We start from the raw sequence: 20,139 nt of genomic DNA, 5'->3' as shown, positions 1-20,139 counted from the left end.
CTGATTATGATTGCGAAGAGCTACATGGCCTCTTGACGTGGACAAAAGCTCTCCACTGCTACAGCCGGTCAGCCTCTGATAGGCTTGTCTCTGCAGGGTTGTGTTGGCATGCAGGCTCACAGCCTCTGAATTAAGCTGTCAGTTTGATGTTCATTGTGCCTTTAAATTGTGAGCATTCACACGGTTGCTCAGAGTGATATGCTTTATTGGATGACATGTGGCAGTAGGAGCTTTGATTGCATCTGTGTGGTGATATGCTGCTTCAATACTAATTATAATCTATTTGTCACTCATTTAGCAAATTATAATGCAAAGGTTTGATGTGAATATAGCCAGATAGGAAGAAAAAGCTCCATTAATTGATTCTATCTGCCACTTAGGGGTTACTGTCATTATATTAAGTTGTCATGGCTAACATGGTAGCCTATTTACACATCCAACAGACAGGGAGCAACATTAGCATTCATTTGGAGTTTCTGGCCACCTGACATCAAATATTCATTTTTTTAGCTCTGGTTTTGGTCTCCTCCAGCTCCTGACAGAAATATCTGGTATTTTAGCTGCTAAATGCTCTACTGTGCTCACTAGCTAGTTGCTTGTATCTGTGTCTGTCAGTTGTTCAGTGATGGGTAGGTAGCATACAGTGGGTTTATTAGAGATTTTTTACTATAAACAGCTGGCTGAAAACTGTTAAAGCAGAAAGACTGAACCAAAAAGTAAAGTGGCAGGCTGTAAACAAGAGGTAAAGGGAAGAAAAATGAACTAAAACACGCTAAAACGCTTTACAGATCTTACGGGGGATGCACAGTTGGGTGATAATCATCTGTTGGTTTGTCACTACAAGCAACTCTTTCTCATAACACATAGTTATTTGATCCATTGTTAACAAAAATATTATTTAGTGCAGCTTTACTGAAGTATTTTGTGGTAAGTACAGTCACGTCTCATGTCCAGATGGAAGCTGAAATACCAAATTTGAAGATTTTATCTAAAATAAATATTTTATCTAGTAGAGACAATTTCCTTTCAAAAGTGTAGACCTAATAATTCCATATTCAAGACACAGTATATGAATATGCTAGACTAAGTTTTTATTCTATCAAAAACCTTACCAAGTCAAAACCTTAGGATCAAAGTCTCAAGACAGGTCTTTAGGATCGCAAGTCCTCATTTCTGTCACTTAAATCTGAGCCGAGTCCATGTTTCTAGTCATAAGTCTATAGTTCAGTGCAGGATTTTACTTAAGACTTAAAGATTTTACCTAGAAGGTTTATATATTGGCCTATCCATATATCATTATATATTGGTATGGGTGTATACGTTGTCCGAAATGCACCAATATTGTTTTTATTCTTTTAATATAGGAAACATTTTGTGTATATTTGATTTATTTTTCTTAATTCAAGTATATAAATACCTTATATTTACTTATTGGCATCGCATTGGCCCCAAAAATCCAGTATTGGTCAGGCTATAGTCATATGGGTTGCTTTCAAGTGCTTACATTGCTCCATTGACTTGAGACGACTGAGATGAATGTTTGAAATGACCCATTAGATGGAGGAGCTCTGGACGCAACTCGACTCTGAGACTATCTGCTCTTGAGCTCCATGAATTGTGTTTGTTGACAGAGAGAGGTGAATAGTTGGAAACAGATGAAAACGCAGGGTGCCGCGTTATCTCTGTGAGCTCCTCTGTCATTACTGGAACGCCGCCACTGGGCTGATTTGTTTTTGTTGTTATCAGTGGCTTGTGACAGCCTCGGGGACAGCATGTACAGCACAGACTCATCTGTAACAATGTCATGCTCCTTCTCCAATTTGATTTGTGTGTTAAAACGCCACATACCATTCAAAGTGCATCTACGCAATTGGAAAAATTAGGGAATTTTAGGTCAATATATGGTATTGGTCTGCTATGGATCAACAAAATACCTACAAATGAGCTCTTTGGTAGCACAGCTGTCTGTTATGCTAGTGAGCCTGGACTCTTGGTTCAAGGCTGGGAACTCTCCACCCCTTCATCGGAAGCTTTAGTCCCTGCTGGCTTGACTGACTCTTGGCAATATTTACTCATCTTGACCTATTGATCCAGCTCATATGTTTGAGTCCAGCTGGCGTCAGTGAGGTATTGAGTGTATTTGTATTCGATGACAGTTGAAAAGGCGAGTCAAACCACCTTCTTGTCTGCTTTTCAAGGGTGCACTTCTGAATTAGCTCTACTTGTCTCTCTGACACGAAAATCTATAGCAGACTACAGACTCATTATACCGTGACTACAATATAAGCTGCTGTGAAAGTCACCTGTAACTACATATTGTTTGTAATATTGATACTCTCCTGATGTGCTTTGATATCAGGCTGTTAACCCCCGACCTCCAGCTGTGCCTCGGTCTCCCAGAAAAATAAAGACAGGTCGATTTTTGGCTCTAATAGGGTTTGCCCCAGGAGGCTGTTATGCAGATGTTAAAGCACTGTAATCCTGATGAATCTCATCTTGTGATACAGCTGCTGTGTGAAACAGCCATTTTTTTTCTTGAAGGTTATGGTTTATTTAATACAAGTGTAGCATTTATTTTATGATGTCAGGGTTAGGGGAGGTGGTTGTTTCAAGTGAGGCGACCCACTTCTGCTATAATCACTCCTTATGCCTGACTTAGCACAAGTAGTGATTATCACCATGAGCATGGCTTAACACCTCCACTAAGAGTGCACTACATCTACATTTGTGCATGTTTAGAAATTGACTCTATCATTAAGTGCAGCTGTTCATTATTAAATTAGATAATTAATCTGTTGGCTGATGGAAAGAAAATTAATCAGAGACATTTTTTTAAAGCAAAAATGTCAAAATTTGCTGATTCCAGCTTTTCAAATGTGAAGATTTTATGGTTCTCTTTGACTTATGTGATAGTGAATTGACTGTCTTTGTGTTTTGGATTGTTAGTTGGACAAAACAAGACATCTTGAGCTGTGGGAAATGACAAAGTGCATTTTAATTGAACAATTATTTGGCTGATTAATCTAATGAAAAGAACTGTTAATTGCAGTCCTGTATAAAAAGAGAAAACTGCCTTTTCTTTCAATAAAAAGCCTTCAGAAAAGCATGGATGCACCTGTTCATTGGCTCATGCATTAACTTTCTTCACAAACATTATTGAAATCTGTTGAGATTTTTATTTTAGTATTCCAGTGAAACAGGACTAAAATCAAAACCTGAGCGGTCAGAGGTCACCTTTAGAAACTCAAAATCCCTCAAATGAAATAAAAGTGCAGAAACAGCACTAAGGACTTTAAAAAGAGGTTCATCAGCAAACAAAAAACACAATTGTCTTTTCACATCGCATTTCTGTTTTCACCCCCTGAAGACCTATTTTGTCATCCACAACTAAATGAGGCCGTCATTCATGTCCTCAACACATTTCCTAAATGCATCTCCTTCCACCAAATCATTGATGCATTTACACCATGTGCCGCTCCCACCAAATTACATTAGCGTCAATCCTGCGTCCTAAATATAGCCATTAATCACCACCCTGTTGAACCACAGTGGTTGTTTGTTTCATGTGTTGAGCAAAGTGATGAGGACGGGATTGTCATGCTTTTCTGTGTGGTGGCGGCTTACCTGCAGGGACTGGAGGGAGTCAGAGTTAGTGTCGCAGTACAGGATGATGTTGTTGGCCATGCTGAAGCTCTCTCTGACTCCGAGGTGGTAGAAGAGCGAGGGCTGACGAAAGGCGTCCGTCATCTCCACCACGGCTATATCTGATGGTGAGAGGTGGGTATAGGTGTTATTTTAGGTTTCAGGGTTCCATTTATCACATAGTACAGCACTTGTGTGTTATAACTGTATGCATACACCCTGTATCATACATTTAGTAATACATGCACATTATCTGGACAGACGTTTTAGGACACCAGAACATTACACCCATGGCTCAAACCATCGGTATCAGTCTCCTACTACAGTAACAACCACAGTCCTGTAAACACTTTTCACATGACTTTGAAACCTGGCTGCAGGGAGTCGCTCCCATTGAGCCGTAAGAGCATTAGTGAGGTCAACCTCTGATGGTGGGTGATAAGGCCTGCATGGCTCACTGTCAGGGTTTCAGTTCATCCCAAAGGAGTTAGGTGAGTTTGAGGTCAGGGCTAAAGTCAAGTTCTCCTACACAACACGTAAACAACAAACTAGCTCCAATTCATTTAATCATGGACCTTGCTTTGTGGGCCAAGGCATTGACACATTGAGTTACATTTAATTTCTAATTTATTAATAATTTAATATCTAATTTTATAGATATTTACTCATTCAACTGACAGTTTCTTTTAATGTGTGTGGATGTAAGCGAATGGACGGATGAGTAAAGTGAATAGGGTACCGTTTTTTCTTTTTTTTTTAAAGAGACAGCAAATTGTGTTATATGTTAACAAGCAATGACAATAAAAGCATTCAGCTATTCTATTGTTCTCTAAAAACCTTTTAAACCACAAACACCCTAAAGCTTTTACCTGAAACTGAGAACAACAACGACACCAGCAAATGTGTTGCCTGCTTAGGTGTCAGTACTGCTGCATTGCAATCTGCTTTACACTCTGTTCAGTATTCACAAAATATTGCAGCAACGCTCAAATAATACATTACACTTACACACTGCTTATATGGACAACTGATGGATCAATTATGGTAAATGGACTGTACTTATATACCAATCAAATGTGGTAAATCTTTAAAGCATTCATCAATTAATAACTATTTCTTGTGTTTTACTGTATATCATTGAGAACTTAACACTATTTACATGTTTTAACTGTTCAACTGATAAACTTTGAATATGTTATTTTGGGTATTGGGAACCAGTGAGGGGCATTATATCTTGATAATTAATATAATCTGTCTAATTGAATATACAGGATATCAAATATATAACATCTTATGTAAAACCTGCATTATAACAGAAGTGAATGCCACTTATCTTTAATATCTGGTTTTCATTGGTTGCATCTTCTGAATGGTGAGGGTTTGCTGCTGGTTTTATATGATAGTAAAGTGAATATCATTTAGTTTTGGACTGTTGGCCTTGACTATGGGAAACTATTTTGTCTTTTTTTCACTGCATATTCTGAGGAAAAAAACAGATGAATTGACAAAATATTCAAAAGATTTGCAGATAATGAAAATAATAGTTAGTTGCAGGCTTATCTCTATCTCCTGATAGAACAAATATTACATGCTGGTGTCGATCTGGTTCGTATTATGTTCTCACATCATAATAAAAACGCATTGGAAACTGATCAAAAGAGGAAATGCTCCACACTTCAAACAAAGGTTTCTCGACATGCTCTGTACGATTGCGCCCCAAATTAAATGTCACACTTCACCGGTAATGACAAGGTACATCAAAAAATGTGCTTTGTATTCTGCCAGGAGCATCAGGATAGGCTTCGTGTCAGATTAAGAACAATAATCTTGAATTTCCTGACACAAACCACACAGACATGGGAAAAGTCACACTGGCATTTTTGCCTGATTCAACAGCAAAGAATCTGAATGCTTTTTGGAGAGCGTTCAGATGTCGTGATTGCTTACCAATGCAACAGCATAGCTGACTCCATGCCAGTGTAACAGTAGACCTGCCAACATAGTGTTGACAGAAGGCTGCATAAAAAGCGAGTGGTGGAGTAATTTAAGACCCCCTTTTAAAACAGGCCCTGCCTTCAGATCAGATGTGTTCATCACCTCAGCTGCTGTTGTACTCACTGAAATAACCTCAGACAGCAGGCTGAGATAAGACCAATCAGCAAAAACAAGGGTACCACATGCATAATGATGCCCTGATAATCCTATTTACACCTCCTACAGCTGAACTTGCTACTGCTGACCAAAATTGATTCCCTCGCCTACTGCTCAAGAGCAGAGGAGGCAAAATAATTCAATACTCTCTCACACTGTTTTGGCTTTCAGCAGCGCCCGGCTTGCCGCTGCAGGTTCCTCACGCCCAGCGGTGCCTCTGAGGGGGGAGAAGGAGGAATTAGGGAGGGGAGAGAGAGGGAGATAGAGAGGTAAGGGTGAAGAGCAGCTTTGAGAGCGGAGAAGCTGCGTGAATTCAATGGGGATTGTTCTGTTGTCTACTGGCTCCTCTTTATAGATCCTTCTCAGCTCTCCCCTGTGTGCTTCCACCAGTTCCACGTGTGCATTTTGGAGGAGGAGGGGGAGGGGGAGGAGGAGGAGGGGAGGTCTGCTCAATATTATAATCGCAGAAGAATCTAAATGGCACTAGAGACTGTTCCAAGTGTGTATGGATTATTTCAGAGTCTTTGACGCCTTTGCTTGTAGCCAGAGAGAATATATTTGGACACAAAAGGAATCTATTTTAATGAGTGTGGGCTGTTGAGAAATGTAAACAGTCATTCCCAAAAGCCTGAAGCTATAAACATTGAGACAGTGCGTGCCATTTACACTGTTCATCCTTAAACATTGATGGAATGTATGCAGATGTACACAAATGTACTGTTTTCCATTGTGAATGTTTGCTTTCAAATGACATTTATTTTCATTATTGATTCATCTGTAGATTTGAGGATGCAGGATAATCCCTGATTTTGGCAACGTAAACCTGTAATGAAATTTTCTAAACTCACGGTTCACCTACTAGTTTTTTTTCTGGAGCTGTATCTCATAGGTTAAGTTGGATGATGACACCTGAGCAAGCTGTGGGTTAACACTGAAAGCTCCAGGAAAAGCTTAGACAGTAAAACAGTAAGTGAGCCTTGGGTTTAGAAAATTCTACTATAGAAATTAATTTTTTAGTCTGTAGAATGGAAGAAAATAGCAAAAATGTCCCTCACAAGCTCAAAAATGTGTTTTTAGGGTGAAACTCAAACATTGTTGGATGTTTGAGTTTCACTGATGTGTGGGCAGAGTTTGACACAAAAGGACTGTTTTTAAAGTCGTGCCGAAGGAAGAAGTTTTTTTCTGTTCTCATATTAAGTCTCAGTTTAAGGGGCGACCTATGAGCAGCCAATGAGAACTAGTTTAGAAGCTAACTATGGTCCAGTATTCAGCTGACACAAGTGGGATGTACACACATACTGAGAATGGACTTTTCAATAAAGTAGGAAGCATCTTGTGCCCAACTTCAACTTTTGAAATGAACAATATATTTGCATATTTATAGATTCTGGAATGTTTTAATGGGGAAGAAGAAGAGTGAGGAGCAAGTCAAACTGATGAGACAGGTGGTGTGCTGTTTTTTAAAATACCTTTACCAATGTTTTCACTTCTGAAGACATTAACTAGAAAAAGATGCTGCATACTTAAAAAAACCATATCATTAGGATTGTAAAACTCAATTTCTATCCACATATGTACAACTACTGTATACAGGTTGCATACTTACTACCATAGGAGTACCTGTCATATCTTATTTGGCAGTGCTGATAGCTACTTCTTTGTTTGTTCTTACCCTATGTTATTTCCCAACACACCACTATTATACCATTCTCACAGGGCTGCAGCTTATTTCATATAATCTGTTTCAGCAGGACAAGAGAAGGATAAATGTTTGCATATGTAGGCATGTGACCCTACTCTTGCCAAATAACACTTCATATTTGTGAAAATGACGTTAGCACAGCAATGCTAAAAGCACTGAAATTACACTAGCGACAGCAGTGTTTACACAGGTCACTAAGAGGCCAGCTGTGTAGGACTGCAGCTTTATTGTGGAGGCCCCCCTGTTTGACTATGAGTATGTATGAACAGGTACTTTAGGTAAATAAGCACTCTTTACAATCAATTACATAACAGCTACTCATAAGATGTTGTAACCATGGAGATTTGGGGCTCTATTTTAACTGTGCAAGTGCAACTACAAGTACAAGTTGACAGGTCTTCATGCACACCTGCAGTATTGGTTCATACATGTGCAGCAGTGCAATGTGCAAAAGTGCTGAGTGAAGGTTAATACAGATCAGCAGGTGTGGTGATTATTAAATACTCTGTCAGCCAATCACATCACTGCTCTCACAGCTCTGAAACAGCTGTGGCAATCACAGTTAAACGTGATAATGACAGCTCAACAAACAGAACGTTTTTCTTTAGGAAATGATTCAGAGCGTCACGACTTGAACACACACACCTTCATCTGCAGTTAAAGATAGATGGACTAGTTTTTTTTAATCAGTTAGCTGCTATTAGGAATGGGAATTGATACGATTTTATTGATATCAATGCCATTATCGATTCTGCTTATCGTTTCCCCAAGCAATTTCTGATCAATTCTGTGTGTGGAAAAAAAGTTGGCCTACATAGGTTTTTTTAGTGACAATGCAATGTTTATTGTCTCCACTGTTTATCAATGATCTTACATGCTGATGAGTATTTGAAACATAACAAAATGAGGGGGTAGGGGGGATTTGGAGCTGGTTCTAAACTGGGACCGGTTCTCGATTCCTATCCCTAGTTGCTATAACGACAGGAATACAAAATAAAGAAAATAAAGAAATAAAAGAAATGGTGAAACTCTGTGACCATATACAAGGTGAGATAAATCAGAACTATTACTGAAATAGCGCTAGTTTGATATAATCAAGAAATGGCTTTACCAAGTCAATGTTACACATTTTTTTGCTAAAAAGAAAGTTGGAAAAGAGGCTGATGAATTGCTAACCTTTATAAAAAGGCAGAATATGGAGTTATAATAGACAAGTCAGATGTGAGCAGAAGTATGAGTGGTTATGCTTTAACAGCCGGGTTACATCAGGTGATTTTATGAACTGAAGGTGAAGCTTTTCATACAGTACAAAGCATATGTGCACAGTAGATACTGACATTCATTTGTAGATCGGTGCTGACTGATTTACTGACTTTCATGCTTTCACCACATTAAATGAGTTTAATTGAAATTAATTATTCATAATTTGAGCAGCATAATGCAGCCAGTATTTCATCTGATTCTGTTAATAAAATCACGAAAGCATCAGCAAATTCACACCGAAATACAACGACTACCTTTGTGCTGCTTCATTGGAACGAACCTCCCACCTGTCTGTGCCTGTCCTCCCACCTGTGCACTTTTGTGCTGCTCACCAAAATACAACACAGACACGCAAGGTGAGTTTCAGGGTCAGAAAAATACCAAACTGTCAGAGTGCTCTGTGGGAAAACTGCTGTAACTCATGTAAGTGAAACCATCAGTGTGCAGCCACTGAGGTTTTTCCCCTTATCGCTGATGGAGAAAGAAGGAATGAGTCTCACGTTAGTGGAGCAGAGTGCAGCGAGAGGATTTCCCCTGGAGCTTAGCCCACAACGAGGACGCAATGAGACAGTCTGCAAGCTTCATTGAAAAATGTTCCCACTCTCAAAAAAAAAGTATTTTTCCTCCCCATAAAAGGAACCTTAGAGAGAATAATGTCCACATTTCCAGGAACAGCAGAGGCTGGTTGTTGTGTTGTGGCAGATGCATGATGATTATCTCTAGTGATGTTTCACTGCTGTCGGGTTGAAGTGACACATGATAAAAGACTGTTTGCTATGTCCCAAATCCATACTAATATCCATACTACTACTAAATACAGTACATACTACATTCTACTGTTTCTGCAAACAAATTAAGTTACTGCTAATACTACTAAACAAAAATGATGAAAACCTTCTGCGACAGATGTCACCTGTGACCTCAGCTCATTTCCAGATGAGGAACAATAGTGTGCACTCACTCACCTGATGTGCCAGATGGTTTATTACACAGAACCGTCTGAAAAGTCGTCTTTGGAAACTATTTGGAAAGGGAAAGGCACTTTCAGACCACAAACACGCTGAATAAATGTCTGCCCTCATTTAAACTTTGGCAAAGCTATTTTTCTTCTTTCTTTCTCTTTTAATATTTTTTCATTGTTTGCATCCATTACTAGCTTGTTTCCCACCTTCCCCCAGCATATTGCTAAATTATAAGCCGTTACGGCCACAGCGGAACAGTGAGAGAACGTTGGCAGGAGTGTGTGGAGCCCAAATTATGCTTTTCCATATCATGCAGTTGCAACAGTCTGCAAGTGTGAGTGAGACATACTGCAGACAAACGTTAATTATTATCTTGATTAATAGATTAGTTGTTTGGTCTATAAAATACCAACAAACTGTTAAAAATGTTGATCACTGTTGCAAAAAAACCTTGCATTTTGGACTAGAAGTTCACACCCCAAAGATATCTAGCTCACTTAAGCAGAAGATATTCACATTTAAGAAGCTGGGACCAGAACATTTGGGAATTTTCTTTAAAAATGACTCAAAATGAATATATCCTCTTTGTATCTTGTCACTTGCATCCTCATGAGTGACCTGATAGAGCATGAGATACACACAAAATATGGACTTGCTAATGAAAACCTTTCTTCATAGTTCCACTACTGGTGGCGACCTATAAGTCTGACTTGGAAACAAATGACAAAAATAAGAAGTTGAGACTTGACTTGCTTTGGACTTCACTTACTTTACACTGAAGTCCCAGAGGAACTGACAAAAACACTCAAATCTCACATTTTGACCTGGTAAAATACAGGAAGCATGGAAAGCCTTGCATATGATTTGCAATTTGTTTATGACTTAACTTTGATTTGGCCTCATGATATTGATATTGTGCAACAGTTACAGGTAAAAACAAGGTGCTGCATGTTTGTCATTACTGAGGTATGAGAGTTTTACTGCTGCTGTTGTGTCACTTTAATTGGCGTCTTCACTATGCTAACCTCTTCTGTACCGCACTTTCAATAAAACAAAGTAAAAATTGAATATGGAAGGGTGGTGGTTTGAGGGAGGGGTGCTTTAAACAAGATGCACATGTGTTTCTGACATGTGAAAGCAGAGTGGGAATTGTCTCTTGAAGTCAAACATGTATAATAAATTCCAAATCAGGTTCTGCTACATGTGAGGTCAAAAAAGCCGCACAAAGTATAAACAGCCAGTCGGGGCGTTTTTCCAAAAAGTACAACCCTGGGAAAAAGAAGAAAAGCGCCATACATGTCTCATCTGAGCATGTCTGTCTACAAATACATCTCTTCTCCCAGTGGACATGATGGGAAATAGTAGACAATAGTTATTCAGTAGTTTAGATGCCCTGCCCAGTAGAGATTAATGCTTTCTTTATTTTTAGACACGAGTGCGCTTGAGAGAAAACGACCCCGAGCCCTGAAAACACCACGATGCAGGAAACCAGACCAAAAATGCCAGTCGCACCGCTCTCCTGGCAGACTGGTCCTTTTTACTTCTGCTCCACTTTGTTGCCTTTTCACACACACACACAGATACACACACACACACACACACACACACACACACACACACAGATATTTCACAAACTGCAGTGCCCCGGCCCCGAGGGGGAAAAAGAGCTGAGAACAGAATGTCAATTCATCCGCGGCTGACAAACACTCTGGGAGAAACTCGTGCTGCTGTGCTGGCTGCCCCGACTTGCCTACTTGATTTACTTCCTGCTTACTTAAAGCAGAATGCACTGAAACAAGAGGGATTTGCAGTTATGCCATGTAAACAATGTTTCAACCTTATCTCGATTACTTCACGTGATTGGATTGAGGAACAGTCTGGTTTTTTCTGCAACAAAAACCCCCAAAACGCTGCACTGAAATAAAGCAGCTCCAGGCAGGAATTAGCCTACCTGTAACAGCACAGATAAGATGAACAGAAACACCCCAGCATGTTTGATTACATCTTTATAGGATATCTCGGTGTGCTTTTTTTTAACCAATTCCTCAAAACTGTAATGAAGATGTCACTGCTACTGTTTTAAAAGGATTACATGACCTTCAGTTAAATATACTTGAGAGCATCTACACATCTATTACACTGTATATGCATAAATAACTTGTGCATGAGGTGAATTACCAAATTATGTTAATCATTTGATAGAAGCGATAACATGAATTGCTGTAATTTCCCCAAAATAACCAGCAGCAGAGTTGACATAATCTGTTACAAAGTTAGGTTAAAGTTCACACGCTCTATAACATGAAGCTTTTATAGCAACATTAAGAAATATCTCTGAAGCTTCCACCCCAAAAAGATTATTCACTTTCCCACATCCACCCATGCTACAACTTTCATCAAATGTGCAGTTTTGCATCCACTTTACCGTGTGACCTTTGCGGTGTGTGTGCAGAACCAAAGCATAGAAACAAACAAGGGTAAAGCTGCCTGAGACAAATGACTAACATACTGTAGTTCTGTTAACCAGATGCATACTGTGGTTATAATCATATTAACAACTACTGTAGAGTGCATGTAAACACTCAGGACATGTTACCACAGCTAAAACCCTACAATCATATTCATGAATTGCAAATAACTACTGTTATGTTTTCTTGCTGTTTTTTTTTTTTTTTGCACATTACAGCTCCGGATTGAACAGTCATCCAACTGATCTTTGTGGTAGGTAGAGCCACTGACTCACCACTCACTGGCACCTAATCATGATACTATCATTGGCTTGAGTCAGCTCTCTCACCCTCCACTGGTTTCTAAAGACGCAGGCTGCCGGCTCCTGCTGCCTTTCACCTGAAATGAACCTCTGATAAGGGTTTGAAAGAGCGCTTTGATTCGCCGCTTCTGCTCCAACTCCCTGTCAATTTTCTAAGAAACACTTAACCGACTTAACCTGGGAGTGTATACTATGCCCTCTAATAATAACTGCCTATTTAGTGTTGCATGTTTGATGGGATTACTGCTATTAATCCGATAAGTAAAGATGTCAAAACTAAAAACTTGTGATAGAAAGTGAGCTTGAGAGTTTTCAGTTGTGATGTGGATTTCCCAACAATAATGAATGAAGAACAGACAGTTTGCTTCCGATTTTGTCTCCGCACTTTACTTCCTGTTGAGAAATATCTGCAGATATCAGCGGTAAAAGCATGCATTTGTGAATCTGACTTGCAGACTACCTCCTCCACTGAGGTGAGGGCGGTTTTTCCCCTAGACGCCGGTGAGAAGCCTGTGAGATAATTCCTTTTGACCTTCTGCTCTCTAACCTCAGACGAGCAGCCACACATACAGAGTAAACAGAAGGGAGGATAAACAACTTAGCAGAGGGCCAGCTGACGGGATTTCAGAGATGCGGCCTCCCAGTCGGGAAGCTGAGTGTCCTATCTCATGCTGGTGAATCCTGAGACACTCCCAAAGAGAGGCTGTCAGCTGACTAGACAGTGTTGATACTGGACATAGTGGGACCTCACCCACTGTGAAAGGATTACATCTGTGTTCTGTTTGGGTCGACTGTTTAGACTGCATGATTTCACTTAAACAAGATTTGAAACTAAGGGCCAAACTGTTTTAGAACATTACTATTTAAATCTAACATTTACTGGTACAAATACCTCTTTTAGTGAACTCACAAAATGCTAATTTTGATGCTGTTTTCATACTGACAGCTTGTACAGTAAAGGTCACACCAGCAATATCTGTTCATTTCAGTGGTTTCACCTCAATCTGTGGAGTCACTTGAGGGTGCGAATTCAATCTCTGCGAATTGTTCAGTCAAGTTCAACTTTGACCAATAAGTCTTTCTGACAGCGTGGACCTCTGGAAGAAACAGTCAGCTAGAGTCTAACCAATGTTGCTAAATGAGTGACTTTCTCTCTAGATTTGTCAGTTTTCAAAACCCCTTTAGCTGCTTTTGCAACTTGTTGAGCATACCCCCCCCCCTCCTAGAAAGGAGTTACCAATACTTCTCAGTGAATGTTACAGAGTTTACAGTTACGTCATGATGTAACAGATATGCTAATTAGCACACCATGTAATTTAGCAACAACTAGCTACTTGTTGAGCAGGCTTTAGCTACTTTCAACTGATAATAGTTGGCAACACAGAGTCCAACATGAAACAAGCTATATAGCTTAAAAGCTGTGTTTCTCCGTCTTCTGTTGATATATAAACTGGTGCACAAAGAGGAAAGGTTACAAGACAGAAGTCAATGGTACAAATACTGCACATTTTTCTCCACTGTGACCAAGCTAGCAACAGCTAATGCAGCAGTTTACTGACAGTTAGCTAGCTACAACATAGAAACTTTTCTCCCCTTCTTCAATAATAATCTCTCTAATGAAAATAATCTAAATACAAAATGAATACATTTTGAATAGATTTGAAGATACAATAAAACAATCTTTAAGAAAAATATTTAAGTGCTGCACCTAAAGACTATTTTCATCATTGATTAATCTCTCATCATTAATGATTCATTTCTTGATGAAACAATTAGTTGTTTTGACCAAAGATACACGCAAATATAGACACACTGGATTTTTCTTTCTTAAAAATGCGTCAATAATAATTTTGTTTAATAATTGGTAAATAATTGATTAATCAACTAATTGTTGCAGCTCTAAATTATTCAATTGCCACAATACAAAAAATTGTATGATTTCCAGCATCTCAAATGTAAAGTTGTCCTTTTGATATCAGTGTTAACTGAACATTTTTTGTATTTTGGACTTTGGTCAGACTGAGCTATAGAGACCTTCAAGGGGCATTTTTCACCATTTTATGACACTTTATAGGCTTAACAATTGAATAACTAATAATGATTTCAATCAACTGCTCAGAGCTTTCTTAGCAGTAGTACATATAAGAAAGCACTGATAATTTGAAGGCCACAGCAGACGCTCACAGATATGAGCTATCTGTGAAAAAATGTGTTGATACAGCACTTCTTTATGTAGTGGCTACCATTCTTTCAAAATCTTTCAGATTCACGTCAGAGCTCAAGAATGCTCTCCTCTCAGCTTTTCCAATATTACAGGGAATAGTCAAAAACACAAGTGGACTGCCGAAAAACAATTTGTGGTGTGTATCTGTGTTGCTGGCACAGCAGTAAGTGGTGGAGTTGAGCTCTCAGCACTAAACAAGAGGTAAGCAAACACTCAGGCTGCAGGAAAGCTGCTTTCAAAGTGCTCTGATTGTTCAGAAAAAAAACCCATTCTGCTCCCTTTAAATGACATAGTAAAACAGCACAACGATCAACTGGAGTGATAAAGCTCTGCACACCACAGCTATGACCTTACACCAAAACCCGCCAACACAACAAAAGTCTGTATGATACCTGTAAACACTAAAATCAGCTGCTACAAAGTGATTTTTAAAAGGTTAGCAGCCCCTGTAGAAGCCATAAAAAATTACACGTACTGAGTGAAACTAATTTATTCATATATCTTAGCAACTATCTCTTCACCGATTTCTTTTTCATATTTCAGCAGAAAAAGTCATTTGTTGGTTGAATGTGTTGTAGCATCAGAATGCCAATTTTGTTATCACTGCCTTATGGAGTCTGACATTAACTTCTTCTTGGCTGCTCAGGAAGACGGTTATTGTGAACTCACTGATCTCTGACGTCTTCCCACTGTTGTTTTTACTCAACACAGAAGCTGCATAAGTGTTGGCTAGGGGCCATTGACTTGGTAATTATCATGTCAATCAAACTAACATGTCATTTGAAACCACCCACTCTGAGCCAAATAGTTGCCACTAGCACGAGAGGCTAAATGACATTTTTATAAAACCTGTGTGGACATCTATGAGGACATGATTACTTTCATTATCAGTTAATGGTTATTGTTGACAAAATATCAGAAAATAGTTGGAAAATGCCAAAGATATTCAGTTTACCCTTTAAGACATAAAAAGCTTCAAATCTTAACATTTGAGAAGCTGCAACTTGCACATTTTTTGGCATTTTTCCTTTAAAAAAGAAAACGCATTAATTCAAAAGTTAATCTACAAATTGTTGCAACTTCAGAAGAAAAGCTTCCAGTGCAAGTTGTTCCTTTGTTTAAATGTATTTGAATTAGTGGATTTACACCAGCCTTTCATCCACATTTGCACCAAATTTCTTTGGATTTTTAAAAAATATACATTGCATGGATTTTGGGTATGTCACCATTTGATAAAATCCCCATTTTTTCTGTCTCAGGATAAGAGTAACAACACATGTTTAGAAGCGGACGATGACTCAAAGATGTGGAACAAAACTTCTGAGGAAAAATACGATTGGTCAACTTGTTGGCAGCAGTTTACATTTCTGACCAACGTTTCCTGTGTATCATGTCCTGAGGGCTCCACAGTTGGCGTCTGCCATTTCCCAGCCTGGCGTTCTCTTTGTCCACCAGTATCATGTGGGCGAGGACAGTCAGGGGGACCGTTACGAACAGTTTCTTCGTTGTATTTCAATCTCACAAAACCATCTTTCCAAAATAACAGGGACCCACACGCTGCCGCCGTCTGAGCTCTGAGCTCATTGTTTAAAGCTTTTTGTTGTCTGGCCTTCATCTCTGGTACACAGTTGTGCAGGAAGAGGATGGGGCAGTGTGTGTTTGAACAGATACAGCATGTTTCTAGGAAAAAAATGCCTTTGACCTCCCATGTGAATTATGAGAAAATTCCACAGTAGCTCAGAGGAAGACCAGTAATTGAAAAAAAAAAAAAAAAGACAAGAGAACTTGATGTGTTTGTACAGCTAATAATGTAATGTTGTGATAAACAACAAGCCTGCCGTGAGGTGAGCAGACTCTGCAGCTGTCTGGTTTCACCATTATCATGACCGCCTCTGATGGTTTGCTCTGCTGCATTTAAATGGGCTTTCATTATCGATTAATATACCAGCCATTTGGTCAATAAAATATCAGAAAGTGGTGAAAAGTGTCGATCTTTGTTTCCCAAAGCCTAAAGCAGTGCTAAAACAGAACAATAATTGAATTCTGGCCTTGCATTATTTGCATGACTTTAACCACAGAGTCACTTTGTGTTTAATCGCCCCAAGCAGCCAAAATACATTACTTTACATTAGCTGTGAGCTAGCTAGCTGTGTCTGTAGGAGTGTTTCTGCACGTTTGTGTTCAGTTCAGCCTCTGTATGAACTCACAACTCACCAGAGACTCAGGTTCTTTCTGTTCTTTCACTCCACTCTCTCTCCTTCTCCCCAACTCCTCTCTCTATAATCTTTAAATACATTCATAAAGCTGCGATATGAGCAAGTTTTTCACTCAAGTTGAAACAAAACAGAATAATTAGCACCTGCCTGCATCTTTGCATTGACCTTGTGTGTAATTGCATTGTGTTTTTGTGTTTATTGATCATATTAATGTTTTGGTCCCTCTGGATCTTCATCAAGAGTATTTTAAACATCACCACTCATCATCATTATCTCCTCCCATAGAATGAATATCACAGAATATAGCCTAAAGCTTAGTGTTTACAGTGAATCTGTGCTATGGCATCGTCAAGATATCACAATGCTATGGTGACATTAGAGCCAGCGGTAAATAATCAAAGAGCTGCACACATCAGTTCATCAGATCATGTAGCTGATATCTCCTGACAGCATCTGGGCTAATTTCCAAACAGGCGTTATTTGGATAAACTGACTACACATTGGTAATCTAACTGGTTACATTCTCACCTGAAAAAATATTAAGACTTAATAAAATGACATTAACGTTCCTATGGCGAAACCTACAGCAGCTTTCAAGGTCAAAATCTACGCCATTGTTGGCCATTTGCTTGGGATGTTAAATTTCTTCCTCTAGGATGGTGAAGTCATCACCTGCACAGTTCTACTTCTGATTGGCGAGCACTGGTTGCCTTAGTTGGTTGGGTTGGTTAGATTTAGGCATGAGGAGTGAGATGGGTTAGGGCTACAGTAAGAATATCAGGGTAAGCCAGAGGCAAAGTTAGGCCGGTCATGACTTCACCATTGTCCACCTGGTTAGCATGCTAAGCTACCTAGATACCATGCTAACTTCAGCACATATTGCTGGAACATAATACACAGACGCCCCTGATTTAACGTCAAAACCGTTATTTCTTCAGATTTGTTGGTAATTACAGTTATTTAAAAAAAATGTTTTTAACAAAAATCCCATCCAAATCTTACATAGTGCACCTTTAAATCTGTTGCTCATTTGGACTATAATGATTTTTTGCTGTAGTATTATTTCTGAAATATCTGCTGAACAAATCCTGATACCAATAATCTCAGAGAAATGCAAACATCAGCTGCTTTTGGCTCCTCAGCACACTGGCCAGCTCAGTGTATTACAGCTGCTTTTTATTTGACCACAATCCCTGAAAAGTCTGCTTTCCAGAGAGGTTTTTCTTCAGTGTTTATAACAAAACTGAACATTTCCATCAGGATTATGAGCCAACTACTACACATACAGTATGAAAACGAGGAGGAAAGTGCTTTCAGTCAGTCAGAGGGTTCAACTTTGTTCCTCCGTTTGCAGATTCCAGTGGAAAGTCCAGCCTCATGGCTCAAACCATGACTCTCCCGCACAATACTGGAGGCGCACAATGGAAGGGGGAAAGTATGCGTGTGGGAGGGGGGGGGGTGAAGTATAACAATCACCCCCACTTTTGTGGAGCAAATGATACAACCCCAGTGATGCCTATGGCTCGGTGAGTTCCAGCTTTTATAAACACAACTACAGTGTGGAAATAACAAGGCTGAAGTCTCAAGCCCTGACATGCAAAGCTGAGTGTTGTGTTCAGGGAGCCCGGAGCAACCTGTCCTGCAGGCAAATAGTTTCCAGGAATGAGGTGATGCAGCAAAGGCGTGAACTTTGACCCCTGCAGCTAATGTGGGACAGAGGAGCATTTCAGTGCTATTTGATCATGAAGTAATCTCACTTCAGGGGTGATTGCCTTGCATCAAACACTATTGATCTTATAGTTTAATCATTCCAATGGAGAGCAAAGATTAAGTTAAACCCTATGCAATGCATTTAAGGATTGATTTATAACAGGTTGCATTTAGGATCAAGACTTCCAACAGGTTGCCATGTAAACATTCTTTAAAGGCTTCTTTCACTTGACTCACCTGCGTTATAGAAGCTGTCCAGAACCATGGTCTCCCCAAAGTCCAGTTTCCCAAAGTTCACCGCCTCCAGCTTGCTGCCCACCGCATCACAGGCGTCCTTCAGGCACTGCAGGGCCATGCTCTCCACGTTATTCTGCAGGCTCACCTCGCAGGTCACCACATAGGCTACTGTCACCGGCCTGTTTTTGCATGACTTCCCCGTGGACAGCAAGCCACCCCCGTCCATTGAGCAACTCACGGCGGTCGGGCTGAGACCCCCACCTGCGAGCACCGAGTCCTGCCAGAAAGTCCCGGCTGCAGGAATACCAGAGGTGCCTCCACCTCCACCTCCACCTCCACAACCCCCGCTGGTGCTGGTGCTTTCACCGCCCAGGCTCTCTCTGGCGGGGCAAGCACCGATGCAAGGCACCAGTAAAGAGATCCCATCCTGATCTTGACTCATCTTGTTTCAAGTGTCAGTCACTGTCTTTTAAAGTGTATGTTGTGATGAGCGGCGTCTCCACCAGAGCTCCATGGAGAGCCAGCGTTACGCGCGGCGGTTACCCATGGAGCCTCAGCACAGGCACGACGTGCAACCTCGCTCGGCTTCAACACAGGTAAACAGCGCATAACAGACAGAGGTGCAGCTCCACATCATGCTGCATGCTCGCTGTCGATTTGCAAAGCTTAGGATAAACCCCCCGATAACACCGATGGAAACCGCACGCTGTGGCCGAAGTCACGACACTATTCCGAGTGCAAAAAATCCACACACACGCAGGAGGAAAAGCTACCAAATGTGCACATTCCTTCTCAGCTCTCAGCAACACATCCACATACTTCCCAAAGTTGTGCAAGAGCGCCGGTGTCAGAGCAGCAACGCCCGCAAGTAATCGGGGAGTGTCAGCGAGTCGAAGTTAAAGCGCAGTTAAAGGCTCGTTTCATGCGCCACAGTCTGACATCTGTCAAAAGAGAAAGTACAGGGATCACACAGCGAGACTGTTTTCATGTGCAAGTCTGAGACCCTGCCCAGTTTCCACTGTTATCTCCCACTCCAGACTCACGCACTGGGCGTAGAGACAACAAAAGGCAGGCTGGTGAAGCTGGGCGGAGACACGATGACCGTATGTGGAGCTCTTATAAAAGGAGCAGTTCACTAAAAATAAACCCAAAAACTAATTCAACCACATTTCACGCCACTAACCACAACACCTCCAATTTGCTCTGCTATCCATTAATGCAAATTAGAGAGTGTTGGGCGACAAATTGAAGAAAATGAAAGT

General features: G+C 40.2%; 1 protein-coding gene across 2 annotated transcripts in view; it reads right to left on the bottom strand.

Annotated features, from left to right (window-relative positions):
* map3k5 (mitogen-activated protein kinase kinase kinase 5) overlaps nucleotides 1-19,870 on the bottom strand; it is a 75,082-nt gene extending 55,212 nt beyond the window's left edge. For both annotated transcript variants that reach the window (XM_062437226.1, XM_062437227.1), the window contains exons 1-2: nucleotides 18,878-19,870; nucleotides 3,625-3,764 (exon numbers count right to left, since the gene is read on the bottom strand). In XM_062437226.1, the coding sequence (XP_062293210.1) occupies nucleotides 3,625-3,764; nucleotides 18,878-19,319 (582 nt within the window). In that variant the 5' untranslated portion in view covers nucleotides 19,320-19,870. The remainder of the gene's footprint in view (nucleotides 1-3,624; nucleotides 3,765-18,877) is intronic.
* Between the last annotated feature and the right edge of the window lie 269 nt (nucleotides 19,871-20,139).

Source organism: Scomber scombrus, chromosome 17 (assembly GCF_963691925.1).
Source record: "Scomber scombrus chromosome 17, fScoSco1.1, whole genome shotgun sequence".
NCBI lineage: Eukaryota > Metazoa > Chordata > Actinopteri > Scombriformes > Scombridae > Scomber > Scomber scombrus.
The sequence above is the reverse complement of the archived record's forward strand: the minus strand, read 5'-3'. Positions and strand labels throughout refer to the sequence as shown.